Source organism: Engraulis encrasicolus, chromosome 6 (assembly GCF_034702125.1).
Source record: "Engraulis encrasicolus isolate BLACKSEA-1 chromosome 6, IST_EnEncr_1.0, whole genome shotgun sequence".
In the NCBI taxonomy this organism is placed as follows: domain Eukaryota; kingdom Metazoa; phylum Chordata; class Actinopteri; order Clupeiformes; family Engraulidae; genus Engraulis; species Engraulis encrasicolus.
The window spans coordinates 29,037,869-29,052,507 of record NC_085862.1 but is presented as its reverse complement, the minus strand read 5'-3'; the positions used below and the strand labels follow the sequence as shown (position 1 = coordinate 29,052,507).

Here is a 14,639-nt window from a genome sequence, read left to right as displayed (position 1 = left end):
GTGCGAGATAAAAAGCGTCAACTTAAGGAAGAAGAAATCCGCACTCACAAACTGCGTCTCATAATTTATTTATATTACCACCATGTCCAAAAAGCAAACGCGTTTCGGCTAACAAGCCTTCATCAGTGCGTGGTTTTTGGACATGGTGGTAATATAAATAAATAATGAGACGCAGTTTGTGAGTGCGGATTTCTTCTTCCTCACGTAAGAGTGGTGCAACCACAGCTAATCTCACTATTGTGTTAAGTTGGCACTTTAATTAAAAGTACAACACGTTTCATTTACCTGGAATTAATGTTTTTTTTTTTTAAATAAACGAATAATTGAATCCATACAATAATGGCTTTAGCTGTGGTTTCACCACCTGACTGTAACTTAACATCAATGACCCATATAAGAAACAAATGCTTATGTGTGACTGGGATGTGTGTCGTGTCCTTACACTGTGTGGCGATGAGAGCTGGGCGTCACGGGACGTTGCAAGGGCTCGTCTAGGCTCTGGCCCGCAGGCGGCCCAGACCTCCTCTTTGTCTTCACCATGTTGGTCATGATCTAGAACATTCAGAAGATTCCAAGACTCCGGGTCACATTACATTCATTCACTGTATCCACTGACAATGCTAAAGGGGGTCAAGATATTAAATAAACAGCTTTTAGGCTTCAGGCGTTCACAGGAATACTAGAAGCAGAAGGCTCCTCTGGCAGGTGTATGGGTGCGCGTGTATAACTTATGTTTCAGGTTGTGTGTGTGTGTGTGTGTGTGAGTGTGTCTGTGTGTGTGTGTGTGTGTGTGTGTGTGTGTGTGTGTGTGTGTGTGTGTGTGTGTGTGTGTGTGTGTGTGTGTGTGTGTGTGTGTGTGCGTGCGTGTGTGCGTGCGCGTGTGCGTGTGTGTGCTCATTTGACAGGTGGATATTTACAACAAAGCAAAGGCTAAGTATGAAAGAAACTGAGAAACAGGTCATTTCAGGACATAATAAAAATCACTTCAGCCTTTGGGAACATGTAAGCAACAGCTATATAATTACAAAGACTAACATACAAAAATGAATTCTGTCATTCTTTGATGAAACAGAATAGTCTCAATATGGTTTGCTAATTTTAATTCATATCAAAATATTAAATGTATTGAAATTATTGGAATTCGGAAATGAAATGAAAAGCCATTGCTTATTAAATTTAACTGCTGTAATGAGTTAGCACTTTGAAATTGTTTCAGGCCACATGAATATTTTTTTTTGTATTTGAACCAAAACTGATGTTACATACCATGTTTAGTTGGAGGTCTGCCAATCTCCGAGTTGAGACCAGTTTGGGTAATAACAGCGTGATGTCCAAGACCATTCATGTGCATTTAATACTTCTGCATGTACATAATATGGCCTCTGAGAGTTATTGTCTCTATGTTTTTATGTTGGTATCTTTTTCTCTAGCATGCACAGTTCCCATTCATTTTTCTGAAATCTGTTTCTCACAGATGAGACCCACTGCCAAGGATTTAGTAAATGGCCTGTTCTACACCAAAATGCATGATCTCTGTTTTTTTTGTCTGTATGTTTGTATCTTGTTTTTGTTTTCTTCTCTAGCCCCTTTACAGATCACATCCACGTTTCACAGATGAGACCCCCTACTGCCAAGTTATTAAGTAAGTGGCCTGCCCTACACCCAGTGGTATTAACACTTCTGTATGCATGATTGCTGAGTTTTTTGTCCCCTACAGGTCACATCTACGTTTCACAGATGGGACCCCCTACTGCCAAGTTGTTAAAGTCAGTGGCCTATCCTACACCCACTTACACGAACACTTTTGTATGCATGATCTCTGAGGTTTTTTTTGTCTGTTTGCTTGTACCTTGTTTTTTTTCTTTCTTCTCTACCCCCCTTACAGTTCACATCCACGCTTCACAGATGAGACCCCCTACAGCCAAGTTGTTAAGTAAGTGGCCTGTCCTACCCCCAGATATTCTGTAGTCAGCAAGGCCTCTCCGAACAGTTCCTTTGGCTGCGGCTGGAGCACTTCCTCTTTGTCCAGATCTGCCTCCATGGCGTCCTCCTGTTCAAACAGAGATTTCCAAAGAATTAAAAAAAGACCTGTGGTGTGTCACTGATTGAAAACAATGGACAGGGGACTGGCCAAAGTTCAAGAATAACAGCCGGCAGATAGGGGGGTACCTTGGCTTTGCCTCGTTTTAGTAGAGAAGCAGCACCGCACTTGCGGTAAAAGAAATGTGACAATGACATTTCTCACAATCACCTAGAACTTTGGTGTCAAACGTGCTGCGCTTTCTTTCAAGAAATATAATGCCGGGACAAAATGTGTAATATACACACAACAATGGAGAATGGCACCACTATTGAATGGAATACAACAGCCATCTACCGCAAAAATGTCTTGAATGGCAGGTTATTGTTAGCAGTGCTGTTTGGGTTTATTTTGTCTTCTAACCCAGTTTTCAGATGTATCTAATCTCCATACCTACGTGTACATCCCAGGTGGACGACACCTAATATGTGTGTTTTGAGGAGATAGCCATCAATCCATTCGTGAGAGGTGTCACATGGAGAGAGAGAGAGGTCTATCTGTCCTTTACCATTCCTTTCTTTGCCCCTTTTTCTCATCCATTGTCTGTTTTTGTCTGAGGTAGGGAGTCTTTGTGTGCGTGTGTGTGTGTGTGTGTGTGTGTGTGTGTTGTCATTGATATGGGTCAGATAAACGGTTGAGAACGTGCCACGAGAGGAGGAATCAGGACTTTGTCAGCGTTAATGTGTACCCCGCCCCCCCCTCCCCTCACCTCATCATCATCATCCTCTTCTTCATCATCTGACTCGGGACTGTCTTCCAGGGCATCACCTGGAGGAGGGGTAGGGGAGAAGCACATGAGTCTATTTTATTTCCCTATGGCATAATGTGTATGATGTTGATGTTAAAAAAAAGTTAGCAAATAGTACAGCTCCGAGAGTAATCTTGGTGTCACACTAAAACAACAAGTCAGGTGCGGGATAGGAGGAGCCTGCAGTGCAAACTTACAGAAAGGTCACCAATTACGTGCTTTTTTTCCTTCTATCCTCTTTTTTTTTTTTTAAGAATTACAAAACTACTCTAACACACCTCATGATGTTGGTAACTCTCTCATGAACAGAAATGACATACAGTAGATTAAGATAAAAAAAAAAACATCAACACTTTATGCACTGTAACTGGGTTGTCTTCACACTAGATTTATATCACCTTAGGGCAATTTTCCAGATCTTTTTACAGAAGGTGAAACTCTCTATGAAGTTCAGAGGTAAACTCCATTATCTTTGCTAACAACACTTGCTTCCCCGACTCTCTCTCCCCCTGCTCATTTCCTGTCCCTCTGGAACCGTCCTGTCACATTAAAGGCATAAAAGGCCAACAAAATATCTTAAAAAAACAAGCAACTTAATGTACCAACGTACTTAGTGACTACCGGTAATATTTCAACGCAATAGCCAGTCCCGATCAACACAGTAAGCCGAAGGCCAAAACAGATCTCCATAACATTTCATGGAGGAAAAAAAACCGTGGGGCTATCTGGGAAAATGATCAGTTTATATACTGACACTAACAACTACTTTTGAAACCCACATAATTTTAGTGACTTGCTGAAAGCATAAACTACTGCAATCATTTTCCGAGGTACAGTACATAGTGGAGGTACAGTATATTTTGGTCTTTTGCTTACTGCGCTGATGTGAACGGACAGGTGCTTTCATAACGAGGTCTTTCAACGGAGATGACTTCCCCTCCCAGTTTGGCTGTGAGAATAGTGACTTTCTACCACACATACCTGAGTTGAGTTGCTTGATGATAAACTCTATCTGCCTGTTGAGCTCAACGTTCTCCTCTTTGCTATAGCAGCACAGGATCTCTTCCATACTCTGGAGGAAGCACAGGTCAAAGACATATGTTAACATGCCAATGACTTTTGGTGGTTGTAAGGATAAATAGCATTTGAATGAATCTTCGCTAACACACAAACTTCTTTCTTTATTCACAGCATGTATATTTCATTATGTCACAAATGTTGATGCGTGCGCACGTGCGTGCACACGCACACACGCACAACCATTTACCATTTCTTTGGCTGCTTCGCGAACAGTTGATATGCCCAATATGCTGTACAAAGCTCCGTTCACATAAGGTCGGATCTGTACACATGCAAAGAAGACAAAAAAACAAAACAAAGTTGCATAATCACGTTGTGTTACTGTGATTGTTGCCGTTTCGACTCTTATTGCCATTAACAAAGTCCTTCATGGTCTCATTTAAAAGACACCCTACAATGGGTGAGATAAACCCACAATACCTTTTTTTAAACCCGTCTTTCACAGTAGACAGAGTTTATTCACCAGTAGTTGCCTGAGGGGCGTCTGCAGACTGACAATAGGTACTGGGCTCTTTCAAAAAGCCTAATGGATTATCAAATATTTGCAGCAAAGTAGCAATTCATACTACAGATGGACTGACACGCCAACACAAACACACTCTAGATACGGCAACAACGGCAATGTGGACAAAAGCAACAACAAGGCAAGGCCTTTAATGTGTGTGATCAACATTGGGGATAAAGCCAGGGCATTCACCTCATGATTCTCGTGGCCCAGGAGGTCAGTCAGAACCTTCAGGACATGTTTGCCATTCGCCGCACACTTCCTTTTACCTGCACACACCAAGACCGAGACAAAGACCGACACACACACACACACACACACACACACACACACACACACACACACACACACACACACACACACACACACACACACACACACACACACACACACACACACAAATTGAGACGGTTATACTGTGTACTCTACACTACAGAGTCCACATCTGGTCTATTGGGTAGGGGGCCCTTTGAGATGAGTTTGTCCGGGGCCCAGCGAAAGCTGTTGGCGGCCCTGCACACACACACACACACACACACACACACACACACACACACACACACACACACACACACACACACACACACTAATGTTTTGTTCAACTTAATTCATTACAGCAAACACAATTCAAACAGTTCAACTTTAGCATGAGAACATTAATGAAGATACGATTAAATGACAATACCATTTTGATAGCAAGTGTGTGGAAGGATTCATCACCTAGGAAATTACTATTTGACAAAACTTATTCAAATGTAAATGTTGGGAAACTGTATAACAACTGATAAAAATACATGCTGCGCGCCACTGGCTTTCTTTGCATCTCAGTCTGCCTAACACGCACGCACGCACGCACGCACGCACGCACGCACGCACGCACGCACGCACGCACAATGATTTCTCAGGCATTACAAAAGCAAGGGAGCAAGGCCTGTACCTTGTGTGCGCAGGCACAGGTTCATTAGCAGGGCGACAGCATACTCCAGTGTATAGTCCGTCAGACAGTCCGAGTCCTGGAGCTCGTCCACCAGCCAGTCAATCAGCCCATCGCTGATCATAGCCGTCTGCTGTGCCCGCCTGTGGGGGGGCAATCAGAGAGCACGCACAAGAGGTCATGAGTCGGAACGGCCAGCCAGTTGGACTGCTAAAGTTGCTGGGGTCACTTGAAGATTAAATTGCGAATGAACATGCTTTGATTAGTAGAAAACTCTCTCTCTTTTTTTGAGTGACCAACGGAACACTATTCGTAACCTGGTAGCGATAGGGAAGTTAAATGAGCCAGGTATTACACCTCTAGAAACTCGCCAATGGAAATCAACAGCATTCCAACAGAAAAACACTGGTGAGATTCATAAAATGACATGAGACACAACATAAACCATGTTTCATTGCAAAAATCGTTATGGAATATTAGTAAGAGGGCCACGCCCTCCTAGCGATGCAACACCTTTGGCGTTGTTACTAGTCAGGTCATTTTCCACTGCCTCAGGGATAAGTTAACCTGGTTTACTACTAAGCCAGGTTCTTGGAATTCTCCGCTCCGAGGATAAACCAGGGAAACTCCCCTCCGAGGGGAGTATTCCAAGAATCTGGCTAGGTAGTAAACCAGGTCAACTTATCCTTGAGACAGCCTCGTCCCACAGTGGGGAGTGACTAGCTGTCTGACCTGAGGCTGAGTTTCTGCAGGGCTCCCAGGATATTCTCCCTGATCATTGAATCCTTCTCCTCCGATTTCAAGGAGTCCAGAAGAGTCTTCAGCAGCGAGGGGATCTGAGACAGGTACAAGCGGCCTGATGGAGGAAGGATGGACTGAGGGTTACTTCTCACAACGGTCTGATCTTTGTTAGAAATGAATAGGGTTTTATTTACTTCAGTCGTATTCCTCCTAACCCCCTGAAGGACAAAAAGCAACAGTATACGAAGGTGTACTGTATCTTAACGTGGATTCTTAACGCGTGTATGTGCTTTATCTATCTCTAGCTGTGGTTCTCAACAAGCAGTGATTCTGAACAAACGCCCCTTTGACCTCATCATAAGTCTGCCAACACCCCCTTGGCCTCATCATAAAGGGTGATTTATGCTCCGAAACCAACTTCACAGCGTCATGATGCAGACAGCCGTGCAGTTATTTTTCCTCCCTCCGCAGTGACTTGGTGTGCACCCCTGAAAATGTGACTGCCCGCAGACAGCGACGCAGTTAAATCAGCAGGAGCCGCTGTGATTGGTCCTCTGGACCAGCCTGCTCTGTCCTCGAGAACAAAACGCTACTTCCTTGTTCTAACCTTCGTCGGGCTACGGACTATGAGCTCTTCATTAAATAAGTTGCCCGTGCTTTATAGTTTCATTTATTTACACGAAGCAAATACAACGCGCGCGATTGGAAGTTACGACGCTGAACTTATATCGGGACAGTTAAACAGTGTTTCCGAGGAAACATTTAGCTTCGTGCGACCTATTCCCGACAACGAGTCGCTTCCTCGTTCCAAACTACCCGCGGTGGCTGCTAGTGCGATCAAAAATGCATGTGACATAAATATTAACTGTTTCATTTTCATTGTCATCGAGTCTGTGTAGCTACAAAACAACAGACACGTCTAGTTTACTCCTTGTATTGGCAGTTTGAACAATCATCTCGCAGACCTAGAATGGAGCAAAAATCAAAACTAACTGCGTTGGCTGGCCTGCGTCAGGCAGAAAAGTGAGCATAACCCGCCCTTAAGACTCAAAATTCTCCCTTGACCTCATCATAAGCCTGCCACCCACCCCCGATCTAGTATTAACAAATAAATAAATAAATAAATAATGCCCCCCAATGGCAACTAAGCACCGCCTCCTCTCAGCTGTATCCTTATCAACGCCCCCCTAGGGCTTCCCAACGCCCCCTGGGAAGCTGCTGAGAAACACCTATTTAAAGCAAAAAGATGAATAGCTTGAAAGAAATGCATGTCAAGAATGAACAAAAACTTGTTGGTGACAGGTAACAACTGGTGAAAGGTATTTTGGTTCTTTGCTTGCTGAGGTGATGTGATATTTTTCTGATCAACTGACAGGCGATTTCATGACGAGATAATTAATAAGGCTATGGAGATGATTTCTCCTCCCAATTTTAGATGTAATCCTGAATGAGCAGAGTCTAGCCTGATCCTTCCATTCCTGACTTACCATCTGACAGGGAGGCGAAGGCGTTGATGAGTCGCGCCATGTACTGACGAACAACCTCATTCTTCGACCTCAGCAAGTCAAGCACCCTCTTCTGTAAACAGACACATATGACTGAAAATAAAACAACCATCAAACAAACAACAGGGTTAAGAGTTTTACATTGATGTACATAATTGAACCTTTAATGGCACAAGTCAACATAACTTAAATGGCATAGTCAACGTTTTTCTTTTTTGTATTGACACTGTACAAAAAATCAAATAAATAAATGAATAAAATAGAAAACACCTCAATAAAAAGTTTCCCAATTTGGGGGTTGCTGGTGGGGTGGGCAGGGGAGACCCTGATCATCCAAAATCATTACAATGTACATTATATTTAATATACACAATGAAACAACAGTAAAAAGTGACACTTTCTGCTAACATGAAAAATGCCTGCTTGATCTAGTACCAGTTTCCTCTACACACAACTTTACACTTTCAAAAAACAGAAAAAACTCAAAAAGCACAAGTCATGAAAATCTGCCAAGAGGAAGTCAGATTAAAAAAAAAACAACGGCCTACAGCTCTCCTGCCAGGATTTCACACATTTAAAAGGAAATCATGGCCAGTGTCCAACACATTAAGATAAGGTATTACATTACATTACCACCACAACAGAGAAACACTCCAAGGTAAGCAAATAGTGAGTTAGAAACAGGTGCATACCCCTTAAACTGATGTTGAGTCAGAAACCTTGGCTCAAGGACACTTCCGCCATGATTGTGGGTGGAGGTTAGGACTATTCATTTTCCAGTTTTCTAGTCAGTGATACTGTAATCATTGAGAGAGAGCTGTCATAATGGTTAAGGAGTTACTTTTGGGATCGGAGAGTTATATGTTTGATTATTGACAACCAGGGCCGGATTAACGCACAGGCTAGATATGGCTGCAGCCTACGGGCCCACAAGTGCCAGGGGCCCCCTGATGGGTCAAAAGTGAAAAATTGCAGAATTGTGACAGGATGTGAAAAATGCATCCGTCATGTTGAGTACAGTTGGCATTTTTATTATCTTTAATTCCTAGCACGTCATTCATCTCATAATTAACTTTTTTATGGCCCTGCCGACAACCATGACAGAAGGGTATGTCTTAGATGTATTACCTTCATTATGTCTTCTGATTATATGCAGTCATTAGTTTTCTTTTATTTTAGACATATAAAAGCTTCGTCCTTTACCTGACATGTTTGCCAGTGTAACTTCTAGGGATTACGATTAATCGACTAATCGTGACTTATCGACTATAAAAATTAGTCGGCAAGAATTTTCATAGACGACTAATCGTGTCATTTAATTCAATGCTTTTTTACTTACTTTACTAATGCGTTATTACTTTTTTGAAACCTAAAATTGCCCAGCACGTATGAATTGGACGTTGTATCTCGGAGTAAATAAGCTACTATCATGATTTAAAGCTCATTGTGAGCTCAGGGACCTAATTTTAACGGTTTCTTTCTTTTTTCCCCAATTTCCTTGAAGATTTAAGTGCTAGAGCACTTGAAAAAATAATCGTTTCACTAATCGAATATTCGATCAAAAAAAAAAAAAATAGTTGATAGATTATTTTTCTCCCGATTAATCTATCAACTATTTTTTTTTTTTTTGATCGAATATTCGATTAGTGAAACGATTATTTTTCTCCCGATTAATCGTTTAGGACAGCCCTAGTAACTTCCATCTTCATCAGAGAATTACATTGATGACCAACACCCGTGCGACCCTCCGATGAAGACAGCATGTATGCCATGGAGACATGTCAGGTGAAGGGTAAAGCCATAATGAGCTCAGCCTCAAATCAGCAGGATCAAGATGCACATGAGGTCTTTCTTTTGGTCCACATGTGTGTCATTACAAATAAAACATATGTTGTGGTTAAGTAGGAGATGGGTAAGAGTTAGCTAATCATGGCGAGTTGGACAAGTTATGTCATGCAATTCATCTTTTAATAGCAATGGTATTGAATAGTTTCTGCTGGACCTAAATATAGACTATGTTATGTGATATTGGAACATTAGAGGTTGTATTTGGCACATTACCTCAATTACCATGTGAATAAACTGTTGACAAGTTAATAAGACCTCGAGCAATTCATGAACACGATCTCTGCGATATGATTAACCTCTATAACAAGGTGATCCTGAAATAAATCCCTGATTACATAACATGTAACCCTGAGAAGTATGGGTGACTCAGCAGTCCCATTGACCAACTAAACAGCTGTCAAGTTTGAATGCCAAGATACTTGAGGTAACAGGCCTGCCGGCCAGTGGCAGAAAATAGTCGTGGTCCACAGGGAAATGCCATTTGAGTCTATTAAAAGACTTCATTTGGATGGAGAAATAAACACCACTCTTTCCACCCTTCACTTGAAGGAGTATCAATTAACACTGAAATGCTGAACACTTAAATATAAAAAATGTTCAAAAAACCACACACACAATTGGCAGAACTGTCACAGGATATCTGCCACATTCAGATTAACTTGATACGAGATTAATCTTTGCCTGCAGTGGTTTTAACGAATAAAAGTGTAGGTAAAGACTAAATCCAATTATTGTACCTATACGATGTCCATTGTGTGCCACTGAAAGCTATATAAACGTCAGGCTACTCCAGTATCGTGTCTGGATTACCTGCTGCCTGGCGAGGAAAACCGTGACAATGGCCTGGAACATTATGCTTTTATGAGAAAAGAAAGTCCTTTTTTCACTTTGCTGCTTGAGGTCATGTGCAGAAGTACATGGATTAAAAAATGTGAAGAGGTGCGCACACAAAGGGGGAAACGAACACGTCAACAAAGAAGATTCCGGAATCCTCTGAGTCAGTGAGTCCAGTAACGTGAGAGTTCCGCCAGGTTTCCCCTCATCTCACCTGTGATTACCAGGCACAGACCTGACCTTAGACATGGGACAATGTTGAGGGATTTTTATTTACCCCTTAAGAAATAAACCAGTTTGCCGAGTGGCGATCCATCGTGGACAGTTTCACAAGAGCTCCAATTTCACAGGATAATTTGCAGCTTAGGAAAGGCCAAATCACAATAAGACAAAATAAGGTATAGACGACGCCTAATACACTCTGGGATTTTACTCTGAAAGAGTGAACCTGATACTGTATGTACTGTAATGACATTTAATTTCAATTGGATATTACACAAACCACTATTGCAGGAAACCAGGTTCTCGGTTTTACGAAAACATGCATCTACCTGCTCGATATTCCATGTCTATCAGAATAAGGAAGATTTATAAATAATTTACTGAAATATACTGTCTTATCAATGAATGAACCAATTTCAACTACATTGTAAAGTAGTAGTAAGTCATTAATGAAGAGCAATATAAAGCTGAAAACTGAAGCAATTTGTGATGAAATCAATCCATTTTAATATCCCTGTTGTGTTAACTCTCGAAAGTTAGATCACTTGCTTCTGTGGGAGGAAGTCTCCACACCTCCAGGGTGAAACTAACTTCATCAGGAATCAGGAATGTTGGGTTTACTGGTCACCTTACTGGGGCTGCAGCTGATCTGGGAATCAGGGGGCGTATTACAGAAACTTCCTATCTTGAAAATCTTATCTTATCTGTCTAGTTACCGCGGCAACGGCACTTTAGGACCGAATTTAGGAAAAGCGTATTACAGAACAGCGTTTCCTAAGTTGTTTTGCGCATCCTATCTTAAGTTAAGAAAGGGGTATTACAGGAGCATCCTAACTTCGAAAAATCCTAAATAATTGGTCCTAACTTTAGGACAGCCACCCAGCTGTCCTAATTCCAGTTATCCATTGATTTGTTAGCCAAAATTTAGCTGGTGTTCATCACCATTTACCCACGCTCAGCTCGCTGTTTCAGCCAGAGCTAACAGTGAAGTCTATCCGGGAAAATAACGCAATTGTGAACGGATGAAATGTTAAATTAGGCTATATTGACTGACCCAAACGATGTGTGAAGTGAAGAGTTGATGATAAATATACCCGACTTCGATGTGAAGTCCGATATCAACTTCCTTCATTGACAGCCGACCATGGGTCAAGCCAAGTCGGTTAATTGTAATTTATTTATATACATGCGCTGGTCATACAAATACATTTCATGAAATTACGTCTTAACTGTTTTGCGTGCATTCGCTTGGGAAAACAAAGCATTGGGATGAAAATATGGAAAATGGGAAGCACTTTATTGGGACTGAAATCACAATGCATTTGGTCAACTTTAGGTTGCAGGCAGCGAGAGTGACCTAATTTCGTCCTCACAGATGTTGCTGTATTATAAATCCGTTCGGTGGAACGTCACTAATAAGTGCGTTATTTAAAAGTAATGAGCTTAAAAAGTTTAGCGAAATATTTACGTCCTCTTCCTCTCTGGTTTAGTATCACGCAGACCGCGAGATGCAGCAGCAGTCAAATCTGTGTATTCTACCTTGCGTAGCACTACTGTTGCTAGGTAGCGGTGCATTTGTTGTCAGGTAACAGACATAAAAAGTAGATCGTAGATGTTTAGATCGCTATTTTAGGATTCCTAACTCAAGATAAGATAGGATTTCCAAAGATAAGATAAGAATCCTAAATGAAGTTAGGATTTGTTTCTGTAATACCAAACTGGAAAAAAATCTTATCTCAAGTCAAAAGTTAAGATAGGACGACTGAAGATAGGAAGTTTTCTGTAATACGCCCCCAGGTGTGTTTGTGGTTGCTGGTTACCTTGCTGGGGCTGCTGCTGCGCTCCAGGAGATCGTTGCTGATGAAGGCCTGAAGGACAGTGTCACGCTGCTCACCATGGACAGATCGAGTCAGCCTCTGAGAAATAAAAACAAGAAATGTATACACATGTGCACACGCAATTCCAATGTCACTTCTAGTAAGATCAAGAAAATGATTGGTAAGTGTTAAAACGTCTGAATACATTATTGGGAGAGTTATGGTTATAATAATGACATTGCTGATGTTAGTCAGGTCTTCCCATGGGATCTTACTAAACGGGGCGATTGGAGTCTGTTAGTGTTTATTACAGTTTTATTATTTTATTAAATGTTAAGCGACTTCAAACTGACTGACCCAGCGCAGTGCTTGCAGCAGGAGAGCCTGAATCCTGTCCGGGCCATTGGTCAGGTCTGTCTTGAGCTTGTCATAGTCCAGTGATGGCAGTAGAGGCACTTCTCTAGGCTGCCTACGGGGACAGCAACAGGAGAAAACATTGCAGAAGGCAGGTATCATCCCTTTTACAGGTTTCATGCCAATGTGATTCCAGTTTCAGATTATTTCATTAAAACAATGTTAATAAAGTCAAATCTCAACAAAATTAACACAAACAAATTCTACATTGTGTATGCATATGAATACCTAAAGAATAGCCTAATGGATGCATCACACCAAATTTTACCCTAACGGCTACCCATTTTTTCTACGCGCCTCGCCTCCATAAACATTGTATTACTGTGCACAACTAACCACACTCTCTCACACAATCTGTGAAGGGATATATTCAACTTTCAAAGAAAAGGCATGAATATGAGAAGGAAATCATTGCATAGCAATCTAAACACCTTCAAGGAAATTGCCTGTAATTACAAACCACCTCTCACGGAAGGGTTTGCTGCTGACAGCTATCCGCAGCAGGTTATCAAGTAACTGAAAAAACACAGCCTTGGGTTTGTACCCAGAACGATAGGCAATGTGCCAAAAAGCGAAGGAGGAAAAGAATACCTCAGGCAACAAGCTCTATCAATTCCCATAAATCTATTTGCAATACAGGTTTTCCTACCACCAATACAAGCCATGGTATGATGGTGAGTTTCACTTCTACACAGTTTTATGAGCGTGGTGTCACAGCAGTTGTAAATCTCAGGCTTGGCCATGATTTCACTGGTACCGACTACAAAGTTAGAACTTCTTGTGCTGCATGTACACAAGCCTGCGGAACAGCTGGGCCTGCTTGTCTGGGGTATTGCCCCAAGCAAATGGTTTCTTGATGGGTACTAGAGGAGAACTTACGGGGGAGCGATGGAGGCACGCAGCATAGAGGAGGCCTAGAGGAAGAAAGGAATAGCAGACTCATTCACCATCATCGTTATCTTCATCATCTATGCCTACTGCCAGTATGGCTACAGAAGGTGCCAGTCTACTGTTGTATTTACGCGCGCGGATGGGTCCGTCACATATCTTTGTATGCACGGTAACTTAAGAGGGAACAGATTTCCACCAAATGCAGTGTGCTAATATTCTATGGAAGATACACAAAATAATAAGTCCTCAAGACAATTTTCTGGATGGCCTCAGAGGTTTCAGAAAATCTTTTGGTGCCAAGCTCCACTTTTGTTTATTCATTTACACAATGAGAAACAACAAATGGGTTGTTGCTACAAAAGATCATGTTCACACAGATCTACAACCTAAGCAAACGTTTAAAATGCTTTATTTTATTCGAACCACGGATTCAAGTAAACGATCAAAATACTTGGAGAATAGTGGAAGCACAATTTTAACTGACTACTGAGTGCAAAGTTATACAGTATGTTACAGTAGAAATTACACAAGTAGTTTGCACAGACGCTACATTTCACAGACGTTAGTAAAGGCCAACCCAGACTTACCTGTTTAAGGCTGAAAAAACAACCATAGAGTGTAGACTGCATTTAAGGACAAAAAAACATTTCAGAGGAGGTGCAAGTTTAAATCTACACACTGGTGACAGAATAAATAAACAAAACACAAAGTAGTAGCAAGCTACCTACAGACTTCCTAAAATGCTTGCAGGCCATTTAAAATGCAAAATGGAAGACTTTGGCTTTCAGATGATTGGCAATATTTGATTTGAATTTTACACAGCCTGACAGCTTTTTGGGAAATGGCGTTGTACAATTCTCACAACGTACCCATCAATCTAAATATCTACTGAATCTATCCATTTACTCATCGTAGATCATAAAAAAAAACAAAAAAAAAAACATTACATTGAGGGGAGAATACTGATGTTCAATCACCATGTGCAACACCTTCTCTGAAATGCTTTCAGAAGACTCCCGG

The 14,639-nt window shown here is 41.5% G+C and overlaps 1 protein-coding gene across 2 annotated transcripts in view; it reads right to left on the bottom strand.

The window, feature by feature from the left end:
• LOC134451057 (lisH domain-containing protein ARMC9) overlaps window positions 1-14,639 on the bottom strand; it is a 52,428-nt gene that overhangs the window by 25,124 nt on the left and 12,665 nt on the right. For both annotated transcript variants that reach the window (XM_063201201.1, XM_063201202.1), the window contains 12 exons: window positions 13,608-13,642; window positions 12,672-12,783; window positions 12,318-12,413; window positions 7,576-7,666; window positions 6,080-6,203; window positions 5,351-5,490; window positions 4,606-4,682; window positions 4,096-4,170; window positions 3,810-3,900; window positions 2,790-2,848; window positions 1,952-2,050; window positions 443-552 (listed from right to left, as the gene is read on the bottom strand). In XM_063201201.1, the coding sequence (XP_063057271.1) occupies window positions 443-552; window positions 1,952-2,050; window positions 2,790-2,848; window positions 3,810-3,900; window positions 4,096-4,170; window positions 4,606-4,682; window positions 5,351-5,490; window positions 6,080-6,203; window positions 7,576-7,666; window positions 12,318-12,413; window positions 12,672-12,783; window positions 13,608-13,642 (1,109 nt within the window). The remainder of the gene's footprint in view (window positions 1-442; window positions 553-1,951; window positions 2,051-2,789; window positions 2,849-3,809; window positions 3,901-4,095; window positions 4,171-4,605; window positions 4,683-5,350; window positions 5,491-6,079; window positions 6,204-7,575; window positions 7,667-12,317; window positions 12,414-12,671; window positions 12,784-13,607; window positions 13,643-14,639) is intronic.